Source organism: Equus quagga, chromosome 3 (genome assembly GCF_021613505.1).
Source record: "Equus quagga isolate Etosha38 chromosome 3, UCLA_HA_Equagga_1.0, whole genome shotgun sequence".
NCBI classification, from domain to species: Eukaryota; Metazoa; Chordata; class Mammalia; order Perissodactyla; family Equidae; genus Equus; species Equus quagga.
Genome location: NC_060269.1, coordinates 4,190,039 through 4,212,530, shown reverse-complemented (window position 1 = coordinate 4,212,530; position 22,492 = coordinate 4,190,039). Strand labels below are relative to the sequence as shown.

At 40.0% G+C, this 22,492-nt stretch overlaps 1 protein-coding gene across 6 annotated transcripts in view; it reads left to right on the top strand.

Moving 5' to 3' along the window:
• COL25A1 (collagen type XXV alpha 1 chain) overlaps positions 1 to 22,492 on the top strand; it is a 440,445-nt gene that overhangs the window by 341,757 nt on the left and 76,196 nt on the right. For all 6 annotated transcript variants that reach the window (XR_006887816.1, XR_006887815.1, XM_046655549.1 and 3 more), the window contains exons 13-15: positions 15,656 to 15,709; positions 18,331 to 18,357; positions 20,728 to 20,772. Coding sequence is in view for 4 of the 6 variants with exons in the window: in XM_046655549.1 (XP_046511505.1) it covers positions 15,656 to 15,709; positions 18,331 to 18,357; positions 20,728 to 20,772 (126 nt within the window). In the remaining 2 variants the exon portion in view is untranslated. The remainder of the gene's footprint in view (positions 1 to 15,655; positions 15,710 to 18,330; positions 18,358 to 20,727; positions 20,773 to 22,492) is intronic.

The window sequence follows — 22,492 nt, the reverse complement described above, 5'->3', positions numbered from 1 at the left end:
GAAAGAGTATGGACTCTGTAGTCAGAGAGAGGGAATGCTTCAAGTCCTTGTTCTCATTTGCACAAGTTACTTAACTTTTCTAAGGCTCAGGTGCAAAATATAAATACAGACCTTGCAGCGTTAACTAGATAAGGTCCCTAAAGAGAACGTAATATAACAGGTGCTCAGTAAATGTTACCTAGTATCTGTAGTAGTGTCAGCACACCTGGAGAGTTTCAGAGCTAGGTTCAGCTGCAGGCAGGGAGCAGAAGCCAGTTGAATTCATGAAAGGAAGAAAATGAGTATGCAAAATTCCACAAGAAGGTAAATTGTTTCTCTGTCCCCTGGCACTCTCTCCACTCTCCGACAGACTCTCAGAGCGCTGTCCTGGAGTGAGATGCTCTGTGTTCACCACCTCCTGTGCAGCCTCTGAAAGACTCTTTTCCTCTCTGGGCTCAAGGTGGCTTCACCTGAAAAATGAGAAAGGGGGCTGTGCTAATTTATCTGTAGGTCTCTAAGAGATACCACAAAAAGGCACCCATGTCTCATTTCCAATTCGGCCAGCTTTGAGCATCCTCTGTGCCCAATTCTGAAAGCTGTTGTTTCCATAATTTGGACTTGTTTCCAACAGCTGAAGCACTTAGGGCAGATTTGATGCTAAGTCTTACCTGAAAACGTGAAATGTTGCCCTCTTCCTCTGTGGCTAATTATATTGGACACAGAAGTTTTGTAATTCTCATGAATATATCTTGTTAGTTTAAAAGTATAATTAACATTTTATTGGTGCTTCATGATTCATTCTCCCCCCACACAAAGAGATGTATATCTGAGCATTTGTCAATTAAACCTACTTTGCAGATATACTGGAGAAGTGGGGACTTTTTAAAATAATTTTGTGGGGCTGGCCCCTTGGCTGAGTGGTTAAGTTCCTGTGCTCTGCTTCAGTGGCCCAGAGTTTCACCAGTTAGGATCTGGGCACAGACATGGCACCGCTTATCAGGCCATGCTGAGGGGGCGTCCCACATAGCAGAGCCAGGAGGACCCACAATTAGAATATACAACTATGTACTGGGGGGCTTTGGGGAGAAGAAGAAAAAGAAAAAGATTGGCAACAGATGTTAGCTCAGGGCCAATCTTTGAAAAAAATTAAAATAAAATAAAATAAAATAATCCTTTTGACAAAATAAAAATAAATAAGATAAAGAGTAAAGAATCCTTTGACAAAATAAATTGCTTCTACAATTTTTGTTTTAAAATCTCAACTCTTAATAGGTGTTACTAGAACTCTATATTTTTCTACTCTTTCCACATTTTCACATTAATTGGCATCTATAAGAATAAATCATCGTAATGACAATTTATTTGAATAGCAGTCAGCTCCCAGCACTCTGCGAATGCCATGGAAGAGGAGGTCTGGGGACAGAGACAGGCTGCCTCATAAGTCTCATTTATGTAGCCCTTAGACCACATCCTTGTCTCTTTGTTACTATAAAAATAATATTAAAGATTTTCAAGATTAAAAACAAATTATTTTGTCTAAGCAAGCTAGAATTTCTCTGAGGCTCCAGAGTCATAGGGATTGTTTCTAAAGCAAAAGATAAATATCAGATGATCTTTTCATGTATTTTTCAAGTGTTTTCTAGAATTTATTATTTTTAAAACTTCAAAATATAGTATAAATGAAAAATTGCTATTAGTCTATCATCTGTGTATCTGTCCCAGATAGCTATGTGATTTTTAAGTGACATTAAATTTTAATTGGTTTATAGTCATGGTATTTAGAGTTCTTTTTCATCCCTTCTCCGTGGGTCTCACAGTTCTTCACTGACATTAATCCTCACAGCGTACTTCTAATGGCATTTTTATTATAAATATATTTAGAGAGCAGATAAATTGAAGCTCTGAGTCTTCCAAAGGTCAAGCTGTTTATTCAAGCCCATACAGTGGGGTATACAATGAGCTCAGTATTTTTTACTCTGGATTCACTTACTGTAACCATGAAATATGCGCTCTTTTCTTTGGCTACCTTGACTCTATCATTAGACAGTCAGAATTAAATTCCTGAAGGATTTGACTTTGTTATAGTTCTGCTTGTTTTCTGGTTAGTTAGCTCAAAATTTCCTGTAGCAGAATTTACCCAGTGATGTCTTACCCAATACATGTAGGACTTTTCGATTTTAGACTTTAAGAAAAGATATTTGGAATAAATGAAGTGGTTGTTTTCTGATTCCAGACTAAGTAATTGTTCTGGGGAAGTATCTTATAGCAATTCAATCCTTTTGCAGGTTAAAGTTGAGAACAAAATTGTTTTTATTAATTTTTCTGTTACAGTTAGCAGTTGTGTACATTAGAATTCAAGAATACATGATTGTTTTCTCTCTAGTAACTATAATCATAAGATGTGTTCTTTCTTCTTAAAGAAACGTCATCGTTTTCCTAATACAGAATATTTCGTATGGTCAGATCACCTCATCCTTGAGGGTGATTCATACATTCTCAGACAGTTTTGTATGCAAGCTTACTCTTAAAGAGACTTTTCACTCAATTTTACTTGTTAAGTGGAACACATGATATTTCTATTCTTTCCATAATTAACTTTAATTTCCTTTAGAGAGGAATAAAAAGTTAATTGAAAGAGGTAATTTAATGCTGGCTTGAAATAAAACCATTATAATAAGATTTTTTTAAACCACTTTCCCCCGACTTCATTTAGGCATGTTACTATAAAGTTTGATGCTAGTTATCGTTCTGCTAAACAAAAATATTGGGAAAGGGGATTGATGGGGAAAGGGAGGTGAGAGGGAGGGAACTGCTCATAGGCTGTCACCAAACAAAGAAACAACAAGGCAAGTGTGTTTGAATGAATTATGACATCATCAAGTCCACTTATTTTTCTTTTTAATTGAAAAGACACTGTTTATCAAGGGGATCACAAAAGTACTGATTTACTAGATCTGATTAAATTGCCTACGTAATCTGAGAAAGCTTTTTGAAAAAACTTCCCTTAAATGTATCCATTGATTCACTTACTGATTTCTTCTGCCATCCTTTCAGCCCTTACTACCAAGTGCCACGTACCACCTGAGCACTGACATTCAAGCTGTCTCTGCCCTCGTGGAATTTCCAGCCTAACTGGGGACAGGGACGTTAAATGAACAGTTATACCAGAAATCTGTTAAATTACAGTGCTGTTAAATACCACGGTGGGGAAGCACGGGGCAGCCTGGCCTGGTGCCGAGGGTCAAGGAATGCTTCCCTGAAGACGTAACTTTAGCTGAGACTTGAAAGATGGGCAGCAGTTGGCAAGGAGAAGTGAGACTATCACTATGTTTCTGTACTTACAAATTAAATTATGGACAACCTTGGTCTTAGAATTCTGTTTCTAAAACACCATATTGTTAACCACTACAGGGTTTTGTATTCATCATTGATTCCTTTTGCTCCAAGTTTCTAACCACTAAAATATTAAATCAATATTAGCACAAAACTCGTTCTTGTATCATTAGCTCTCATCGCTAAATGATACTCTTGAATTTGAAATTTGTATTAAAAATAAGGCTGCAATGAAATATAACTTTTCGTGACAATCGAAATAGGTTAACTTTTACCCAGTTCCATTCATTTGACGCCAGGCCCCATTGCCAAGGGGACAGTAATGATGATCTAACTGTGAAATAGCATCGATGGGGTTAAGTTATGAGAAATGGAATTTCTTTCAGGATCCTCATCTGTCTTCTCTGCCCAGTGCAGAGAGTAGAAGAGTATACGGTGTCTAGGAATTACTGACGTTTATTCATTGTTTGCTAACCGTCAGGCACTGCCCTAAGTGTTGTATGCGTATTGGCTTCTTATTCCTCACAGCAGTCCTAGGAAGTGGGTGCCAGTCTTATCTCCATTTTATTAATGAGGAAACTGAGCACAGAAAGGGTAAATATTTCACCCAGGGTCAACCAGGTCCTCGTGGCAGAGCTCAGCTTCAAAGCTAGGCAGTCTGCTCCCGCTGCAGGGTGTGGACTTCAAGTTCAAAATATCCCAGCTCTGCTCTGCAGTATCTGTGTGACCCCAGACAAGGTACTCACCTTCTCTGAGCCTTAGTGTCTTCATTGTCAAGTGAGGACTGTCATACTTACTTCAAAGTTTAATCAGAGAAAATAAAGGAAATAATAAATGTAACTTTATTAAAAGATGTCATTAAATCAGAACAGTTTTCCTCTTTGAATTGGAGGCATTAATAACTCCATGACTCACAAACCTCCTGGGTGTGTAAGTGAATGTTAATAAGAACTATTATCTCTTTCTACTACTCTTTACTGATCTTTAGAATTCTTCTAGTTGGACATAACATCATTTATCATTTCTGTCAATAATTAGACACATTCTCTTTCCAAAAGAAAAGAATACTTTATCATACAAAGTATACATGGCTTTTTTATTAAGAGCTATACTTTAGGAAAGTAGAAATTAGCTGAGTTTTTAAACTTCAAAAACTGATATCAAGAGCACAGTTTTTAAAAGGAAGGTGTTGTTGGTCCTGTAACTTGAACGTCCGGCACAAATGCAGCTTCAGCTCGCTGTACTCTGACAGCTAAACCAAGGCACAGAGAGCCCCAGTTCTTTCACCTCACTGTCTTCCACGATGCTGCCTTCATCCTAATTCCTGCTTTCCTTTTGGCTGTGAGGTGGCTGTCAGTAACGCCTGGGGCTTCATTCTTTCCTACCTGCATCCAGAGATGGATGAGCCTCTCTCTTCAAATATCCAGCAGAACTTTTGAGTCCCTTTGTAGTTGGATACACACGGTCACAGCCTCTCACTTGGTCCCTTGCGAGGAGGTGTCAGATGCTGATAAGCTCTTGCCACTGCGCTTTCTTTTCTGGCAGCCCCAGTCACAGGGAAAGTTGCAATAAACACTGATTATCTAATTTAGAAGAGATTCTTATAAGGCCAGGGAGCTGAACAACCGTGCTGTGTCTGACTTAGCCCGCTCCCAACGGACTCCTCCACTTTCCATACCGGCTTCATCCATTTGGATATTTTGTCTTCCTAAAACATAAGCCTTTATTCTTAATCGTTTTTTCCATAAGAGTACACACAGAGAACACTTTGTTTGATGTACAGAAAGGAGATGTACCACACGTGGCCTCATGGGCTCTGGCTGGTTTTGGCTGACGTTTGTACCTTTCGTAAGTTGTTTAAGAAGGAAATACTGCCTAGTGTTTCCCGAAGACCCCGGCAAGCAGTGCTGCTCTTCCAGCCTCCTTTGTCCCCCTTGTGGTGTCGCCCTCCCAGTGAGGGAGGAGTCTGTAGGGCCGAGGAGATCTGCCACTCAAAGCCCGGTCTCCCCACTTCTAGAGCATGTCCCAGGTGATCTAGACCCCGGAATCCTGCCTCAGCTGCCCTGAGTCTGCTTCCGGTGCCTGTTTTGGCCTCTTCCCCAGGTCCACATTCCCAAGGGTGGGCCACACAGCTGGTGTGTGCACCCCTAAACCTGTGGGTGGCCTTGGAGCAGCTGTGGCGGGGAGCTGTGGGCAGAGTTACGGGCTGCTCACACACAGCCCCAAGGCTCTCCCTGATGGACAGTAGGAGTGGGATTGGGAAGAGAAGGGGGATGTCAGCAGGGCCGTGGGACGGAGTCCTCTGTGTGTCCTCCTGCCTGGACCTTCCAATTCCAGGGGTGCGCTCAAGGCAGATAGTTCTTCTCATTTGTATAAATTTCCCCCAAATAAACTCAGTTTAGCTATTTTCTGTGACCCCTAAATTCCTAGTTACCTCTCTGCATTTGAATTTTTGTTCAAATTATATTTTGTACATTTCTGTCTATATTAACAGTACAAAAAACTACAATAAAAAATGTTACCAGCAGACTTATTTTTGAAATAGTCCATACCATAGTATTTTTGTTACAACTATCATATTTTCTTACATTAAATTTTTAGACCTTTGTACTTTAAAAAAAAGCATAGTGGGGGCTGGCCCAGTGGTGTAGTGGTTAAGTTTGCATGCTCCACTTCAGTGGCCCGGGGTTCACAGGTTTGGGTCCCGGGTGTGGACCTACTCCACTCATCAAGCCATGCTGTAGCAGCATCCCACATACAAAATAGAGGAAGATGGGCACGGATGTTAGCTCAGGGCTAATTTTCCTCAGCAAAAAGAGGAATATGAGCAACAGATGTTAGCTCAGGGCCACTCTCCCTCACAAAAAAAGAAAAATAGATAATGAAGGTTTGGTTACTAAGTTTAGTTATTACTTTAATCAGTTTAAGACCCATTTCAGTAAATTATCTGAAACAGAATATTTTTATTAAGTTCTCGGCTGATAGATCAGTCTATTTTTCTACTAACTAGTGTGCATATTACCAACATGGACAAAGAGATTCCAATGTTAGGGAAGGAATCTGCTTATTGGATAAAGAGGACAAAAGCCCCCTCCAGGGATGCCAGTTCCCTGATGCATAACCAGACCTAATCGCCCAGGCAGAGGGGTTTCTGTCTGCCTTTCGCCGTGTTACAAAGCCTCTGCCTCCAGGAAGGAAGCAGATACAGAAGTACTGGCTGGGTACGCAAGTAGGAGCTAAAAACTGCTGGACTGCTCCATGTAAGAGAGGTTGAAGCTGAATTCTGTGGATGGTCTAGGAAGGAGGCAATGTGGGAGGAAGGTGAGATGCACGGGGGAGAAAGGAGAAGCCAAGTTCTGTGATGTGACACCTTCCCAAGGTATTCAATCCGGGACTCACAAAAGGCCTGAGGAGACTGGTCTTCTTGAGGCGACTGCTGAAGGACATACTGACTCATCTGAATCGGTCTGGGGCAAAGCAGAGATGACACGTACGGATGCAATAACTCGAGCAGGGGAGCCCAGTGAGCGGGTCTTGGACTTCCACGACCTGTGAAACTGGGACTGAGCCAGGTTTAATCAGATGTCTGAAGAGCAAGCAGCCTCCTGTGACATCTTTAGTCCAATAACAACAAATAATAATAATAAAACTAAATCTTAATCCTGTAGAGCTGGGAGAAAGCAATCACTTAATCTACCCGCTCACACCACGTAGAGTAAAAGCTGAGCCCAGAGAAGCTCCACAGTTTGCTCTGTGTCACAAGGACCAGAAGTGGAAAGCCTGGGATTAGACTGGAGGCTCCCTGAGGCCACTTTCCTACTTTATGCTAAAATCAAGGAGAAAAAAAACATCATAGAAATGAACGAGTTATTGAGACACAAGTTGCTCAGATAGAAGGAGCCCAAGATGGAGAGTCGGAAGGCCTGGGTTCTAACCTCACGTCTGTTTGCCTCTGGAAAATACCTCCCCGCTCTGAATGAGTTTCTTCGTCTGTCAAGAATGACCTGCTTAGTTCCTTTCAACTAAAAGTATTTCACTCTTTTGTGAGTGCTTCTGCTTAGGGGAAGCAGATGTTAGAGTGAGTTCATGAGGTAAACGATGACACTTGTGTGCAGTCTGAAAGGGTCTTTGGGGACCTTTGGAGGACGTGATAATTTGTATAACCAGCATTTCCCCCCCCACTACTTGCTTTCCACCTGAAGGTGGTGGGTGGGGGGGTGAGGAAGGAGAGACAGAAGAGGCGAAACAACTGAATACATGGAACTATTGATAATGGCCCAGTCTCCATACCCACAGCTGGAATTGTCGGGGCCTTTAGTCCACCAGGCAGCCACGCTCCCCTGGCAGGGTCCTGGAGGGGTTCCTGGCAGCCTGCCCTTCCCAGGGCTTCTCCCCACACTCATCCCGCCCTTCACTCTGACCCCGTGCTCCTCTGTTCTTCAGTCCTCATGTGTCAGGTGGACCTGAGCCTGACTTGGAGCTGTCACTGCTGGGTTAACATCTCTCCCATCTTTTTCTCGGGGCCCTGCGGTAGCTGAGACAAAGAGCCATCTCCCACCACCATAGTTATGGGTCTTTTCCAGTTTCCCAGTAGAGAAAGCTCTAAGAGCTTCCTGTCTTCCTGTGGCTGTAATGGGTTTGCCTCTCGTACTCGTTCTTTCCTGAACAATTATTATGTGTACGGGACAGTCTCTAGGCACTGTGGAAAGAGTAATAGACAAAATAGACAAAGTTCATATTCTAGTGGTAGTGAGGGGGTGGGGTGGGAAAAGAGTTGCCAAATAAAATAGAGGATGCCCAATTAGATTTGCATTTCAGATAAACAACCCATAATTTTTAATATGACTGTGTCCCATTCAATATTTGGGATATATGTAACTAAAAATTATTTGTTGTTTGTCTGAAATTAAAATTTAGTTAGGTGTCCTATATTTTTATTTCCCAAATCTGGCAATCCTAGTGGGAGAGAAAGAAAAGAAACAAAAAATTATATCTTAGGTGGTAATTAGTGCAATAGAGAAAATAAAGTAAGATAATGGATATAGGAAGGCAGTGTGGTGGCGTGGGTGGTGGGGTGGTAGAGTGGGTGCTGTGGTGGTGGGTGTGCTGTGGGGCTGGAGTTCCAGGGCAACCATAGAGTAAGGGGACCTTTGAGCCCAGGCCAGAGGAGATGAGAGAGTAAATCCCTGGCCATCTGAGGGAAGGTGGTCCACGAGAGAACCCCAAGTGCAGAGGCCCTGGGCCGGCTCCTGGTTAGCATCTTGAAACAAAGGGGTAATGTGGCTGGAGTGAGTGAGAGGGAAGCAGCCGAAGGTGAGACCTGAGAAGCGGCAGACACCAGACCACATAGGAGGCCTTTGTGAGGGTTCAGCTCTTATTCTGAGTGCCGTGGGATGCCTGAGAGAACTGAGATAAGGAGCCATGTGCCTAGCTTGTTTTTAGGAGAATGTTGGGACAGTGGGTGGCAAGGAGATGGGTTAGGCAGTCACCCCTGGCCGGCTGCGTAGGCTGAGCGAGGCTGACTGCAGCTGTGCCACGTCACACACAAGGCCCTTCCCTCCCTGGCCCTGCAGCAGCCTCTGCTCCAGAGCCTTCCTCCGCTCTCCCCCCAATACACACGCCTCCATCTTGGCGGAGTTCTGTGGTGGGTTTGGACTCCACCCTGTGGTGTCTCCATTCTTAAGTCTCGCTGTGGGTTGCCTTCCGAAGACTGACTGTGCTCCTTCCCTCCTTTTAAAGGCTTTTTATCCCTCGTGTCTTCTAATAATTAAAGAATCTTATAGTTTAAATCAGTGCTATTTAGTAGAAATATAATGAGTGACCCAAAAGCAAGCCACGTATGTAAATTTGAATTTTCTAGTAGCCACATTAAAAAAAGTTAAAAAAAGGTAGTATTAATTTTAATAATGTATTTTACTTAATATATCAAAAACTATCATTTCAACATCATATAAATTAATATTTCAAGATTAATAATATTCACATTAATGAGATATTTTACATTCTTTTCTTTTCCTACGAAGTCTTCAAAATTGTATTTTACACTTATATCACTTCTCAAAACCAGGCACATCTCCAGTGCTGAGCAGCCGCATGTGGTCACTGGTACCATTTGAACAACACAGGTTTCAACTCTGCTCATTTGCGAGGTTTAGCCCACATCACAGCCTTTATGGCATGGGAACAGGTGTCAGTGGTTCTAGACTGAAGGAGAACTGGGAAAATTGTCCAGGGAACAAATTGGATCAAAGAATGTGGAACTGAAAACAGTTTTCCATTTAGATTCTAAATACATTGGTGCTAGACATCTTTAAAATGACATATATAGCCAACAGCAAGTAAATTACCAATTTTATGGTTATTTGATGTATTTGCTCAGTGTAAAAACCTAATGTGGACTACTCTGATTTCGTTATGGCTGTGGCTCAATTTTCGGTCTTTGATTCAAACTTGTCCTTCTCCTTTGTGCTATTTAGTACCAGGTTGTACATTTCTAAATGTGTGTGTTTTAACCATCATGTCACCAAAGATTTTGCTTCTTTTTGAATGCAATGATTGACATCTGCAGTATATGAATGGGTGGTATTTTCAATTTCAAATATGTGTAGATAACATATGTAGAAAAAACTATTTCCAAGGATGTATAGTTCAGCCAGCCAACCACACAAACTCATTGAAAAGATAGCAGAGCTAAAACTGTGATATTATTGGTGTAAACTGAATCTCCCTGAAGTCAAACTTCTTAAACTGGGGGTTCACAGAAGTGTGCAGGAGTCCAGAGAGACAAGGATTTATCTAGAGCATTAATAACACAGGAAGGTTGGGGTTACGATTCTTTATGATTGTGTCATAAAATGCTACATTTCTATAAATTTCCAGGTCAAATATGTTGGTCATTTTGTACCTCTGCCTTCACACAAGTTCATGTTCACACTTATTTGCCATTAGGGGCTAGTGTGGAAAACTAAACTAACCTAAACTAGAGAGAGAACAAATGTGAATGGAGAACAGAGCTGCATCTTCCTGGCTCTGCCCCCAGCAGTTCTATCTGGAACTCCCTGTTGGGGGCCTCACTGCTTTCAAAGGGTCCTCCTCTCCCAAGTGCCATTTACACAATTGCCACCAAGGCCTCTGTGGCCCTGAGCTGTAGAAAAGGACACCTCCTCCCCACCGTGACTGTCTGTGAAAGGGGAGAACACCTGCTTCTCTGACCTCACCTTCTGCCATCAGGAAGCAAGGCCCAGACCACCGAGTGTCTTAGAGAGCCATCAGTGACCAACACTGCCTATTTTTAGTGTTTATTTTGTTCCACGTGCACACCGACACCATCAACTCCAGAGACAGGAGAGCAACTGTAAGACTGATGCCATGTTATATTCAATATCGCTCTTTCCGTCCACTGCTGGTCCATGTTCCTTGTAGTTATTTTCCCTCCTGTTTGGATGAGTTCTCTGCAAAAATGCAGTACTTAAAGGAAACAAATCTATTTTGGCAAGGTGAATGTGAAATTATATTATGCTAAAAACTGAAAGCTATAACTCATTTTAAATTCCTGTTTCCAGAATGGAAAACAGTTGTGACTGAAGTGATGGCAAGCAATATTACTGCTAAATGACCTATTTCCCTTTAGCACTCAATTTCATAAGAAAACCACATTCCTTTCTATCTTTAAGCATTCTTTCAAGTTGCCTCTGAATAGCAGTAAGTGAAATAATTGTAAAAGCCTTGAGTTATGTTTTACATTAGAGTTCTAAAGAGTATTTGGTTTTAAAAAGCAAGCAAGCAAGCAGCAAGCCATCCTTCTTAAAAGTCAGTCCAACTTATTTTTTATTTTTAGCTTAAATATGCAAATTGTCGTTTGGGAGTAATGCACTGGAAATAGCCTTAGAATTTAAAGTATAGGAGTGAAAACCCCACCCCTCTGCAGGTAAGATTTCTGCTGTTGTTTTCATCACTGTCTTTGGAATGCCCTCCGTACTTGTGCATATGAGGTGCATTCTGAAATAGATGCATAGATTATCCAACAAACAGGAGACTGGCTCTCCACACACACACAAAACCTAATACCCATGTTTTTGTCTGTACTTTTCTGATGTGTTTTTCTGTACATGTATATTTGTACTACATTAGGTCTTAATAGAATATCATTGTAACTTTATTTGAAGAGGCCTCATGATAATATTTTGTCCTCATATACCAAAAAATGTTAATACATTATATGACATGTGGTTCATTCTTCATTAAGATTTCCTTTGATTTCTATTTATTATGCGTTTTTACTTCATGAAGTGTAAGAAAACTTGGCTCAAAAAAAAGTTCCATCAGGGCTGGCCCAGTGGCATAGTGGTTAAGTTCTTGCGCTCTGCTCCCGTGGCCCTGGGTTCACAGGTTTGGATCCCGGGCACAGACCTGGCACCCCTGGTCAAGCCACGCTGTGGCAGCATCCTACATAAAGTAGAGGGAGATTTGCACAGATGTTAGCTCAGCGGCAATCTTCCTCACACCCACACAAAAGTTCCATGATGTCAGTTAGATGTCCTCTTAAATTATTTATGTACGTATCTTTTTTTTATTACTCAAAAATAGGCTTTTTGGGCACAGGTGCCTGTCATGTCTGTTTCCTCTTGATATCCCTGAAACACTCAGCCCAGAGTAGGACATATAGTAAATTTTTGCTAAGTGTTAGTTGAATGAATTAGTGCCTTCCAGAACGCCAGAGCTTGGCCTGAGTGCTCAGAGTTGTACAGCATTTCATCTGTAGCGTTCCTTTCACGCAATCTAGGAAACTAAGTTTGTACTCTAACAAAATGCTCCATAGCCTCCTAATCTAAGTTTGAATGTGTTTTTCTTGATGTAACTTATTAGAAAGGTGAAACTCTATGAGTCATTTTTCCCTTTCTTCATCCTCCCTTGATTCATTCAGGAAACAGCTTTATTCACTTTTTAGCTTTAAAATTTTGTGAGATACCTATTTTAAATTATAAACACATGAAAAAATATTTAACCTTACAAGTGATAAATGGAAAACTGAGCAACAGTAAACTCTTGTCTGTGCTTATTAAAATAGCCACAAAAGTAGTCCAAATTGTGTATCCAATGCTGATAAAGTTGTGAAAACGTAACACAGAGAGGGTACCTATAAGAGCAGATAAGACTCAGGACACTTTGGGAAAGCAATTTAGAAATATTTACAAAGGTGTTTATTTTAGTTTATCTTTAATAGCGAAAACGGGAAACAACCTAAGTATTCAGCAATTGGCACAGATTAAACGGATGACCCCACCTGACTTTGAAAGATGATAAACTATTCACAAGACAGTCAAGAAGACTGTGGGAAAGAAATGTGTGGTATAAAATAATAAAAAATCAGAATGTCAAGCTATAAGCTAACAATTTCTTGAAGATATGCAAGCATAAATAAAAAAGACTAGAAGGAAACAGGACAAGGTGAAACAATTATTATAGAGGGATGGGATTATGGGTGCAATTTTCTTGGTATCCTTTTGTGTTAAAAGAGTATTTTAGCAATATATAAAATCAAAGAAGAATAGAGATCAAGTTTAGTCCCTCGGAGTTCATATATTAAAGCGGATGTTAAGCAGATACCTGAGCAACGTTTCTCTTCTTTGCTTCAAAATCTCAGCATGTATTTTGTCCGGTTCCAGGGGCTTAACCATTTTTTTTATTATTCTTCTGGCTACCATGGTTATTCTTTGAAAGTCTAAACAGAGTTTGTATTGTTCCCTGGCAGCATCTCTTGTTTGCATTAGACCATGAGTGATGACATTAGTGCGTCCTGTTGTAGAGTCTTTGAAGAAAGCAGACTCAATAGCTCTTTTTCTGGGTGCAGAGGAAATGATAGTCCTCTTTCAGAGTGTATTCTGTTTCCAAGTTCTTACCCTTCGTTGTGTACAAATGGCATATCAAAATTTTCCTATAATGGCCATCATTATTCTAAGTCAACATTTTTGCCATTTTACCAAAGAAAGTGTAAGAGTTATGATTGTAGTGCAACTTTGTATAGGAAGCAGAATTTCTTCCAGGAGGTTAAGACTTTAGCACTTATAACAGTCCAGTATAATAGTAAAATATTTTTTCCTCTTCTATATAGACCCCATAAGCTTCACAATTCTTAGTTTATCTGGTGGGTGTACAAAAAATCATCTTTATATAAGTTATATTTAATTCAGGTTTCTATACATTCTGGAAAGTCGTTTATAAACAGGGAGTGTAAACCGAATGATAATGAGGATAGAAATATTCATCATCGGCTTTCTCCCCCAGTTTCTAGATGCATCCATTCATTCAGCAATGCATCATAGTGTTAGAAGCACAACCTCTTAAGGCAGATCATGAGAGGTCAAATGTCAGCTAGAGTTGTGTAAATCTGAATGGCTTTGATAAAATCACTTTACCTCTCTATGCTCTTGTTTTTTCATCTATTCCATAGAGATAAAGATAGTACTTACCTCACAGAAATGTATGAGAATCAAGTGAGTTAATGAATGCAGAGGTCCTGGCACCTAAGAAATGTTGCCGTTATTACTAATGCACATGTTTTTGGAGCTGCGAGCACAAATATAAAAATGGCACAGTTCCTGCCCTCCAGGTAACTTAGAAAACATTCTTTTTTGTCTTTTGAGGAAGACTAGACCTGAGCTAACATCTGCTGCCAATCATCCTCCTTTTTCTGAGGAAGACTGGTCCTAAGCTAACATCCATGCCCATCTTCCTCTACTTTATATGTGGGACACCTACCACAGCATGGTGTGCCAAGCGGTGCCGTGTCTGCACCCGGGATCCGAACTGGCGAACCCCGGGCCGCCAAAGCGGAACATGTGCACTTAACTGCTGTGCTACCAGGCCGGCACTAAGTTTGCTGTGAACCTAAGACCGCTCTGAAAAATAAAGTCTATTTTTTTAAAAAAATCAAGTAAGGAGCAACTGTTTTACCCTCAGTGGAAAGAAGAAAGCTGTCCAGTAGTTGAAGCACAGGATAATGGCTTTGGGAATGTTTTTACATGAAAAAGAAATTCTGGTTGGTATAAGTCTGAGCCACGTGGAAGCATTGAGAACCAGAGCATCTTTCTTTTTTTTTCCCCGTTTTATTGAGATATAATTGACATATAACATTGTATTACTTTCAGGTGTATAACTTAATGATTTGATATATGTGTATATTGTGAAATGATTACCACAATAAGTCTAATTAACATGCATCACCTCACATAGTTATAATTTCTCTTTTCCTTGTGCTGAGAACATCTAACATCTCTTCTCTTGCCAACTTTCAAATATACAAGACAGTCTTGTTAACTGCAGTCGCCATGCACTTTCTTTCTTTGCTTCTGAGTACTTCAACGAAGTTATCCTCCTTGGAAAACAATTGCTAGTGAAGAGTCTAGAAAGACTGGTATACATCATCATCTTTCTGAAATGGGAAACTTTTCTAGCCTAATAGCCATCATCTTTTCCCCAAATGTCTGTCACTCAATGTGACAGTAAGAACCACAAGTCTGAATGTTTATTCTGATTATTTTTACAGTAAAACTGGAAAAAGAGATCCAAGCCATTTTTACTTTAGCATCGAATGTGTCTAAATGAATTAAGTAGGTCTTCAAAGATGCGTGTGTTCTTCAAGATTTAGATTTGGAAATGATCGTTTGATTAAGACTGATAAATACAATCATTTAGTATTTATTTTCCTGAGCTAATGGATCACTTAAAAGTTCTCCATTAAGAGAGTCTTAGATTTTCGGGTGTATTTTCTGCATTCCACAAATGTTGATTTGATGCCTGCAGTGTACCTAGCACCATGCTAGACATTCGTTCCATTGGTAAATTGCTTCAGCTTTCCTTTTATTTTTAAGACTGGCACCTGAGCTAACATCTGTTGCCAATCTTCTTTTCTTCTTCTCCTTCTCCCTGAAGCCCCCAGTACATAGTTGTGTATTCTAGTTGTAGGTCCTTCTAGCTCTGCTATGTGGGACGCCGCCTCCGCATGGCCTGGTGAGCAGTGCTAGGTCCGCGTCCAGGATCCGAACTGACAAAACCCTGGGCTGCCAAAGCAGGGCGCAAGAACTTAACCACTTGGCCATGGGGCCAGCCCCTGCTTCAGTTTTCCTAATGGAGAAAAGGCTGAACAAAGGAAATTAACCCTGTCATGTCCTTAGTCCCTAGCACATAGAATTCTGGACCACACAATCTAACTTGTGTTTACACTAGTAGTCGCTTATTTTCTAGCTACCTCTAGAGCATTATTTGATGGTTATGTCCTCTAATGATCTACGTAATGTGTAGATTTTGTCTATTTTATTGAGTAGTATCTGTTTTTTATTTTGAGGGTGAGCCCGGGTTGCCTGGAGCAGTAGGACAGAATGGAATACCGGGGCCAAAGGTGAGTGCGAATAAAACCAAGCAGAATCATTTGACACATGAGTTTTCATGAAATTGTAAGCTATTACAATTTTTTTGCGTCCCACTGCTTTGACTTGGGTGGAGTTTTTGGTCAGTAGTATAATATGCTATAGTATAGGACTTTGTGATTAATGAATAAATTATGTTTGTGATTCTCATTAGCATTAAAAATGCAGAAAAACAAATAGGATATGATTGTTTAAAATTTTTATTCTAAGATACTTAAATAACAGGAGAAAGTCTATGTTTCCAAATATTACCATTGTCTTTTTACCACTTAATAACCATATTAAAACACAGGTTGTGTCCATACCGCCTAAAATTTGTGCATTATTTACAAGGCTTACTAAAGATGATGTTCACAATGCCACTGTGGCATTTCCTCAAAATTTGGCCATCTCCAGCACTTACACAACATAACCAACAAATTAAATTAAGAGCAGAATAAAGATGTTTAAAATTTAAAAATGAATATAATCTGAATTACTAAATAGAGAAAAAATGTAATGAGGAGTTTTTTTGGATTACAAGTTTTCTTTGTTACTTGAAGAACAAACGAATCTGTTAAATATAAAAAGATTGGTGACAGTTTCCTTTCAACCAAACAGGCAGACAAATCCCAAATCCTTTGATGAGTGAACATCCCTTGAAGTATAAAACTGATGTCTAATCCCGTCAGCTGTGCTGGTGTGTATCCGTGCCCACAGATGCCTGTCAGCTGATTTTACAGATCACGTTGCTATTGACAGGCGCCTAGGACAGACGTAAAATTTATAGACCTGTCATTTGTCCTGCAGGAGAGGAAAGAAAATAGTCCTTCTGGGACCACAGCCATTCTCCTGCCTTCTTCTCACTCTAACTCCATGCAAAAAAACCCAAGGATGGGAGTTAATGCTTAATGCACGTTCTCAGTGCTGTTCTTCGGTTGCCTAGCGACCACCCGGATGGATGCTGAGCAGTGAAAGGTGGCCAGAAATTCAGAAAGCCAAAGGGTCAGGCCGAGTTTCAGGGAATGAAGAGTGTTGCTTTCAAACCGGCTTCTGGAGTGGGTTATAATTTTAAAAAACAGTAACCACTTTAAAAATCGTTTTTAAAGCAGTTTCATCTTATGGCAATATTTACTCAAGCTTTTCTTTTTTTCTTTTTATTTTATTTTATTTTTTAATTGCAGTAACATTGGATTACAACATATAGCTTTCAGATGTGCTTCATAATATATTTTGAATTCTGTGTAGGTTACACCATGTTCACCACCCAAAAACTAATTATAGTCTGTCCCCTCACATGTGAGCCTAGTCACCCCTTTTGCCCTACCCCACCTTCCCAAGTGGTAACTACCAATCCAATCTCCATTGCTATGCGTGTGTTTTTCATTGTTTTTATCTTCTACTTATGAGTGAGATCATACAGTACTTGACTTTCTCCCTCTGACTTATTTCATTCAGCATAATACCCTCAAGGAACCCTCATACACTGCTGGTGGGAGTGCAAACTGGTGCAGCCACTATGGAAAGCAGTATGGAGTATCCTCAGAAAATTAAGAATAGATCTACCATATGATCCAGCTATCCCACTGCTGGGTATTTATCCAAAGAACTTGAAAATGCGAAGGCATAAAGATACATGCACCCCTATGTTCATTACAGCATTATACACAATAGCCAAGGCTTGGGAGCAACCTAGGTGCCCATCAAGGGACAAATGGATAAAGATGATGTGGTATATATACACAATGGACTACTACTCAGCCATAAGAAATGATGAAATCTGGCCATTTGTGACAACATCGATGGTCCTTGAGGGTATTCTGCTGAGTGAAATAAGTCAAGCTTTTCTTAAGAGGAATATTATCATAATGTGGATGATTTGCTTTAGAACTCTCCCCCTCTCCCCCCGACCCCCCCGTCTCTTCCTGGTAAAGTGAAAATGAGACTCTCTTCAGAGCACAATTTTGCGTTTTAGTCCTCGTACTGTCCTGGTCATCACTTTGAGTAAAGACATCTCTCTTAAACTCACTTGGATTCTGCTCTTTTCTGGTGTCTTTCCTGAAGCTGCCAGTGCCTCCTAAAATACACCTGATTTGGAACATGCTGGTTACCAGCAGGTTGAAGAGAGTTCACGACAGTGTGCAAAGGTCCAACTTCAGGACTGTGTTTATGGTCACGTTAGGGGAAGATGGGCTGGGGAGCTACACTGGGACTTGGGACTCCTGAAAAAACCCACACGCCAGGCGCTGCTTTGAATAAAAGGCTTCGTGGAAGAATGTGCTAGCCTTCCTTATGGATTCTGACTTGGGGCAGAGTAAAAAGTCGTAGGCTGAGATGTTGACTCGCCACCATGTTGTTCTCCTTAGTGCCTCCAAAGCCAGTTTCTGGGGATAATCTCCAATATCTTTCTTTAGTCTTCTGAAAACAAAGAATTAAGATTACATTTGATATTCATATCCATATCCAATTCTCCAGGAACTCATCTTACTGTTTGCTTTCATATAGCCACTATATATGGCCCAAAATAGGAAGTGTCTAGTTAAACATCTGATTTTGTTTGCTTAATTAGGTGTTTTATAATTTAATATCACTCAATCTTTGTTCTTTTGACCAGGGAGAACCTGGAGAACAAGGAGAAAAGGTAAGAATAATTCTGCCTGTATTTGTCTTTTTTCCCCCAAAAAGCTACCAAACTGAACTATATATATATATATATATATATATATATATATATGTATATATATATGTGGATAGATAAATATAGATAGATACAATGACAATTGTTCTTTTCAAACTGTTAATTAGTGGAAGGAGAAAATAGTGTAATTCTTACATATGGAGAGAAGTTTGAGTATAAAAGATTTAAAGAAATGAAGGGAAAGGGAGCAAATTTAAACATTCTGTATCAGGCTTTTAAATGTCTTTTAAAAACCCCTAGGCTCACAAAATTTCTGTCCCCTACTTGCTCATGCCTCTCCGGTACTTCTCTAAGCATCCACATTGCTCTCTGCTGCTTCTCAGGTTGTTGGGTTAAAGGAGTACAGATGTTCACCTGCAGCAAATACACAGAATTCCCATAAAAATTGAAAAGAGAAACAAAAGGCGAAGCAGAGTGCCATGTGTTAAATTTGCTCAGATGTCCTTCCTTACTACTTCCGAGCAGGTGCTAATTATTGGGACCCTCAGTGCCCGCTGCGGTGCTCATTTTCCTGTTTCTCATGCTGTTTCCTTTCATCGTGTTTGAGAAGTATGCTGTCCGCATAGGCAACTACCAAGATACCTTGTGATGCTCTTCATACGTGACACGGTCTTTCTGACAAATCAATATTATCACCACCAATTCCCAAAGAAGTGCATCTAAAGATCCGCAAGCTTCTTGAATGTAACTGTATTTTTTGACACTGTAAAACAAAAAGAAAAAGGATGTTTACTTACAGGGAAGAACTGAGCAAAATGGCTCAGTCAAACCCTTCACTTCATGACCATTCTGAGCCAGTTTTCCTAGTAAGGAAGTTTGTTTTGTTTGTTTGTTTTTTAGTAAAGGGATTTTCAAGCACTTTTTTAAAGTATGCTAATAGGCTGCCTATGAAAGATCCCTCATAACAGATTATCAGTACATTTATTTGGCATCCAACCAGTTCATGGTAATTAACTTGAAATGAATTAGTCATCAGATGATTCTTTTGTGTAGAAATTAAGGAGGGAAAGGAGCGGTGCCAGCACCCGTCCAGGATTCCTCAGATGAAGTGGCTCAGGCGCCTGCCTGTTGTGGTGTCTGCATCCCCATAGACAGATGCCTGGCCAGGTTAGCTTCATGCTTATTTGAAACAAGAAAAGAGAATGCAGAGAAAAAAAGTGAACATCTCCCTCCCTCACCACTGCTCCTTCTCCCATGGAAATTGTCAATAGTCTATGTCTTATTTTAAGGAAATTTTTAAATGATAGATAAGTGACCTCTTATGAAGCAAGACAGAAGGGCATTGCAGCTTACGGCATATCTGAACAATAATGCGTTGTTCTTGCTAACGGCCGTCATTGACAGCTGATGGTGTGTCGGATCCTGTCCTAGTTGCTTCACACACAGTATATTGTTTATTTCTTACAACCCCATAAAGTGTTCTTGCCCTTACATTGCACACAAGAAACGTGATGCAAAGAGAATTTCATTTGCCCAGTAGGTGCTGGAGCCAGGCTCAGTCTCTCTGGCTCCAAAGTCTGTGACGTTTCCACCATAACTTGCTGTAAGACTTAACTTAAGGAATTCAGAATTGAAGGAAGCAAAGCGTGGCTAATAACTGAATGACTTCTTTCTGATGCGTTGCTTTGTGGGTAGAAAGGAGATGTCAGTGAGAGAGTAGGCATTGGAAGTCTCAAAAATAACTAAGGAAGCATAAACTCCCCAATTTATTTTACTCTGATTTTTAAAAAAAGGAGTTTCTAATAAAATATAAAGCATTTATTTCACAAATGCAAAACATGTAGGCACAGGTAAATCAGTATTCAGGGCACAGGTTTTGAGGGCTGCGTCAGGCACTTCGAGGCCCTGGAGATTTGAGCTGAGCTTGAAGACACAGTAAGATTGTTGCAGACCGAGGGCAAGGAGAGGGCAGCTGTCCCGGTGGCAGAAATGGCAAGAGGAAGGACCCAGAGGTGTAAGCACATGGCACATTGGGGGAAAGGTCAGGAGGAAGTCTTTGTTACAGCAAAGCTTTGAGCAGAGGGAAAAGGGGTAGAGTTAATGAGGTTTCAGCGCCAGAGGACGCTGTTAGGAGTCCGAGAAGTCACTGCTTTCTGGTTAATGTCATGGAGTCATTTAAAACTCTTTAACCGTGTTCATTGTAATAAAATTTATTCAGACCAATTGATATCAGGCAGCTGGTCATGTAAAACTACATTAGCTTTGTAGAACGTTTACAACAGATTTTACTATGTAGTGTTTAAAACTAATGAAAACGACTCTTTGCTTAATGTCACCAATGTATTTTACGTGTACCGCCTTTTCCTCTCTTAGGGAGATGCTGGAGAGAATGGCCCCAAAGGTGACACAGGCGAAAAGGTACGGTGTTGTGAAATATGAAAGAGTGTGTTTATAAGCAAGAAATATATTTCATGTGTGTGGAAATGGGAGATTTTGAGAGAGGTAAGTGACTGGCAGTAGCTTAATATGACAAAATCAGAAATAATTCTACAAGATTAGATCACATTTAAGTATTTAATTTATAAGAGGTGATTATTTCACAAGCTCCTAGCTACAATTTTAAATATTTTAAAAGTAAAGTGGTAGGTCACAAATTCTAGAAAATGTGTAGCTAGGTTTCCAGTAATGTGGCGTTCAAGGATCAAAATCACTCATGTGTAAATGGGACACACCCTTCTTATACAGAAATATAAAAATAGAGTTCCTAAAGTGATTCCGTTTGTCCCAATTTTAGGAGAGAACGTTGCAGAGGATCAGAGATTTAAAAGTTTAGTAATAAGTGAATGTCGCTTGATTAACGCAGTCTTGAAAATTTGCCTCAACTTGAAATCTGCTTAATATGGGTATTTTGTCTGCCTTTGTATTGTCATTTTTTTTTCATCTTTTAAACCATTTAAACCACTTACATTGCAGTGGTCTTGTGGCTCATCTTCCTGCGTTCCTACGCGCCCAGTCTATCATAGCTTTTGTTGGATTCAAGCTTCACAGACATCTCTGACATAGGAAGGATATTGACTTCACTTGTACTATATGTTAAGAATTAAGAAAAAGATCTTTTAAGAAACTGAAAATAGAATATTCAGTCTGATTTTAATTTAAATCAAACTACAGAATTGAGTGATGACAAAAACAATTATCCATTTAGGCTTATAGTTGAGAATAAGAATATTCCACTTTGAAAATTATTATAGTACAGATGGATAATGGTTAGTCATAAAAACATACCCATAAAATAAAGAAAAATTTATCTTTCTCTTTCTTATAAATATTAATATAAATATGGCATGAGTAGTAGGAATAAATTAATGTCACCAAGTAGCGGTTGTGTTTGCATTGGAAGAATAGTCTAGAAATTAGTTTCATGTAGAAACTCAGTTTCTTGTAGACCAGAGTTTTTCAACCTCAGCACTGTTGACATTTTGGATCAGATAATTCTTCTCGTGGAGGCTGTCAGAGGTTTAGCATCATTCCTGGCCTCTGGCCACTAGATACCTGTAGCATCCCCGAGTTGTAACAGCTAAACCTGTCTCTAGACAGTGCCAGAGGTTCCCCTGGGGAACAAAATCACCCCTAGTGGAGAACACTGCTGTAAACCCATTTTATTTATCTGTCAAATTTAAGTATCGTGCTGCAATCAAATATGGCATGAATATGCTTAATACTAAGGAGACCAATGATATACCTCAATTCTTCTAGAAGTCAACATTTCAAACCCCAGAGACATAAACCTGGATGTTATATTTAACTTTCTGGTTTCTGCTTAGAAGCAGAGGTCAGCAAACTTTTCCTGTAAAGGGCCAGAAGTAAATATTTTAGGTTTTGTGGGCCATATGGTCTGTGTCACAACTATTCACCTCTGTGGTTGTAGCATGACAGCAACCATAGACAACATGAACATAAACGAGTGTGTCTGTGTTCCAGTAAAACTTTATTTCTGGACACTGAAATTGTAATTTCATGTAATTTTCACGTGTCATGAAATATTATTGTTCTTTTGATTTTTTTTTAATCATTTAAAAATGTAGAAACCATTGTTAGCTCATGGGCCACACAAAAACAGGTGGCCAGCTGGATTTGG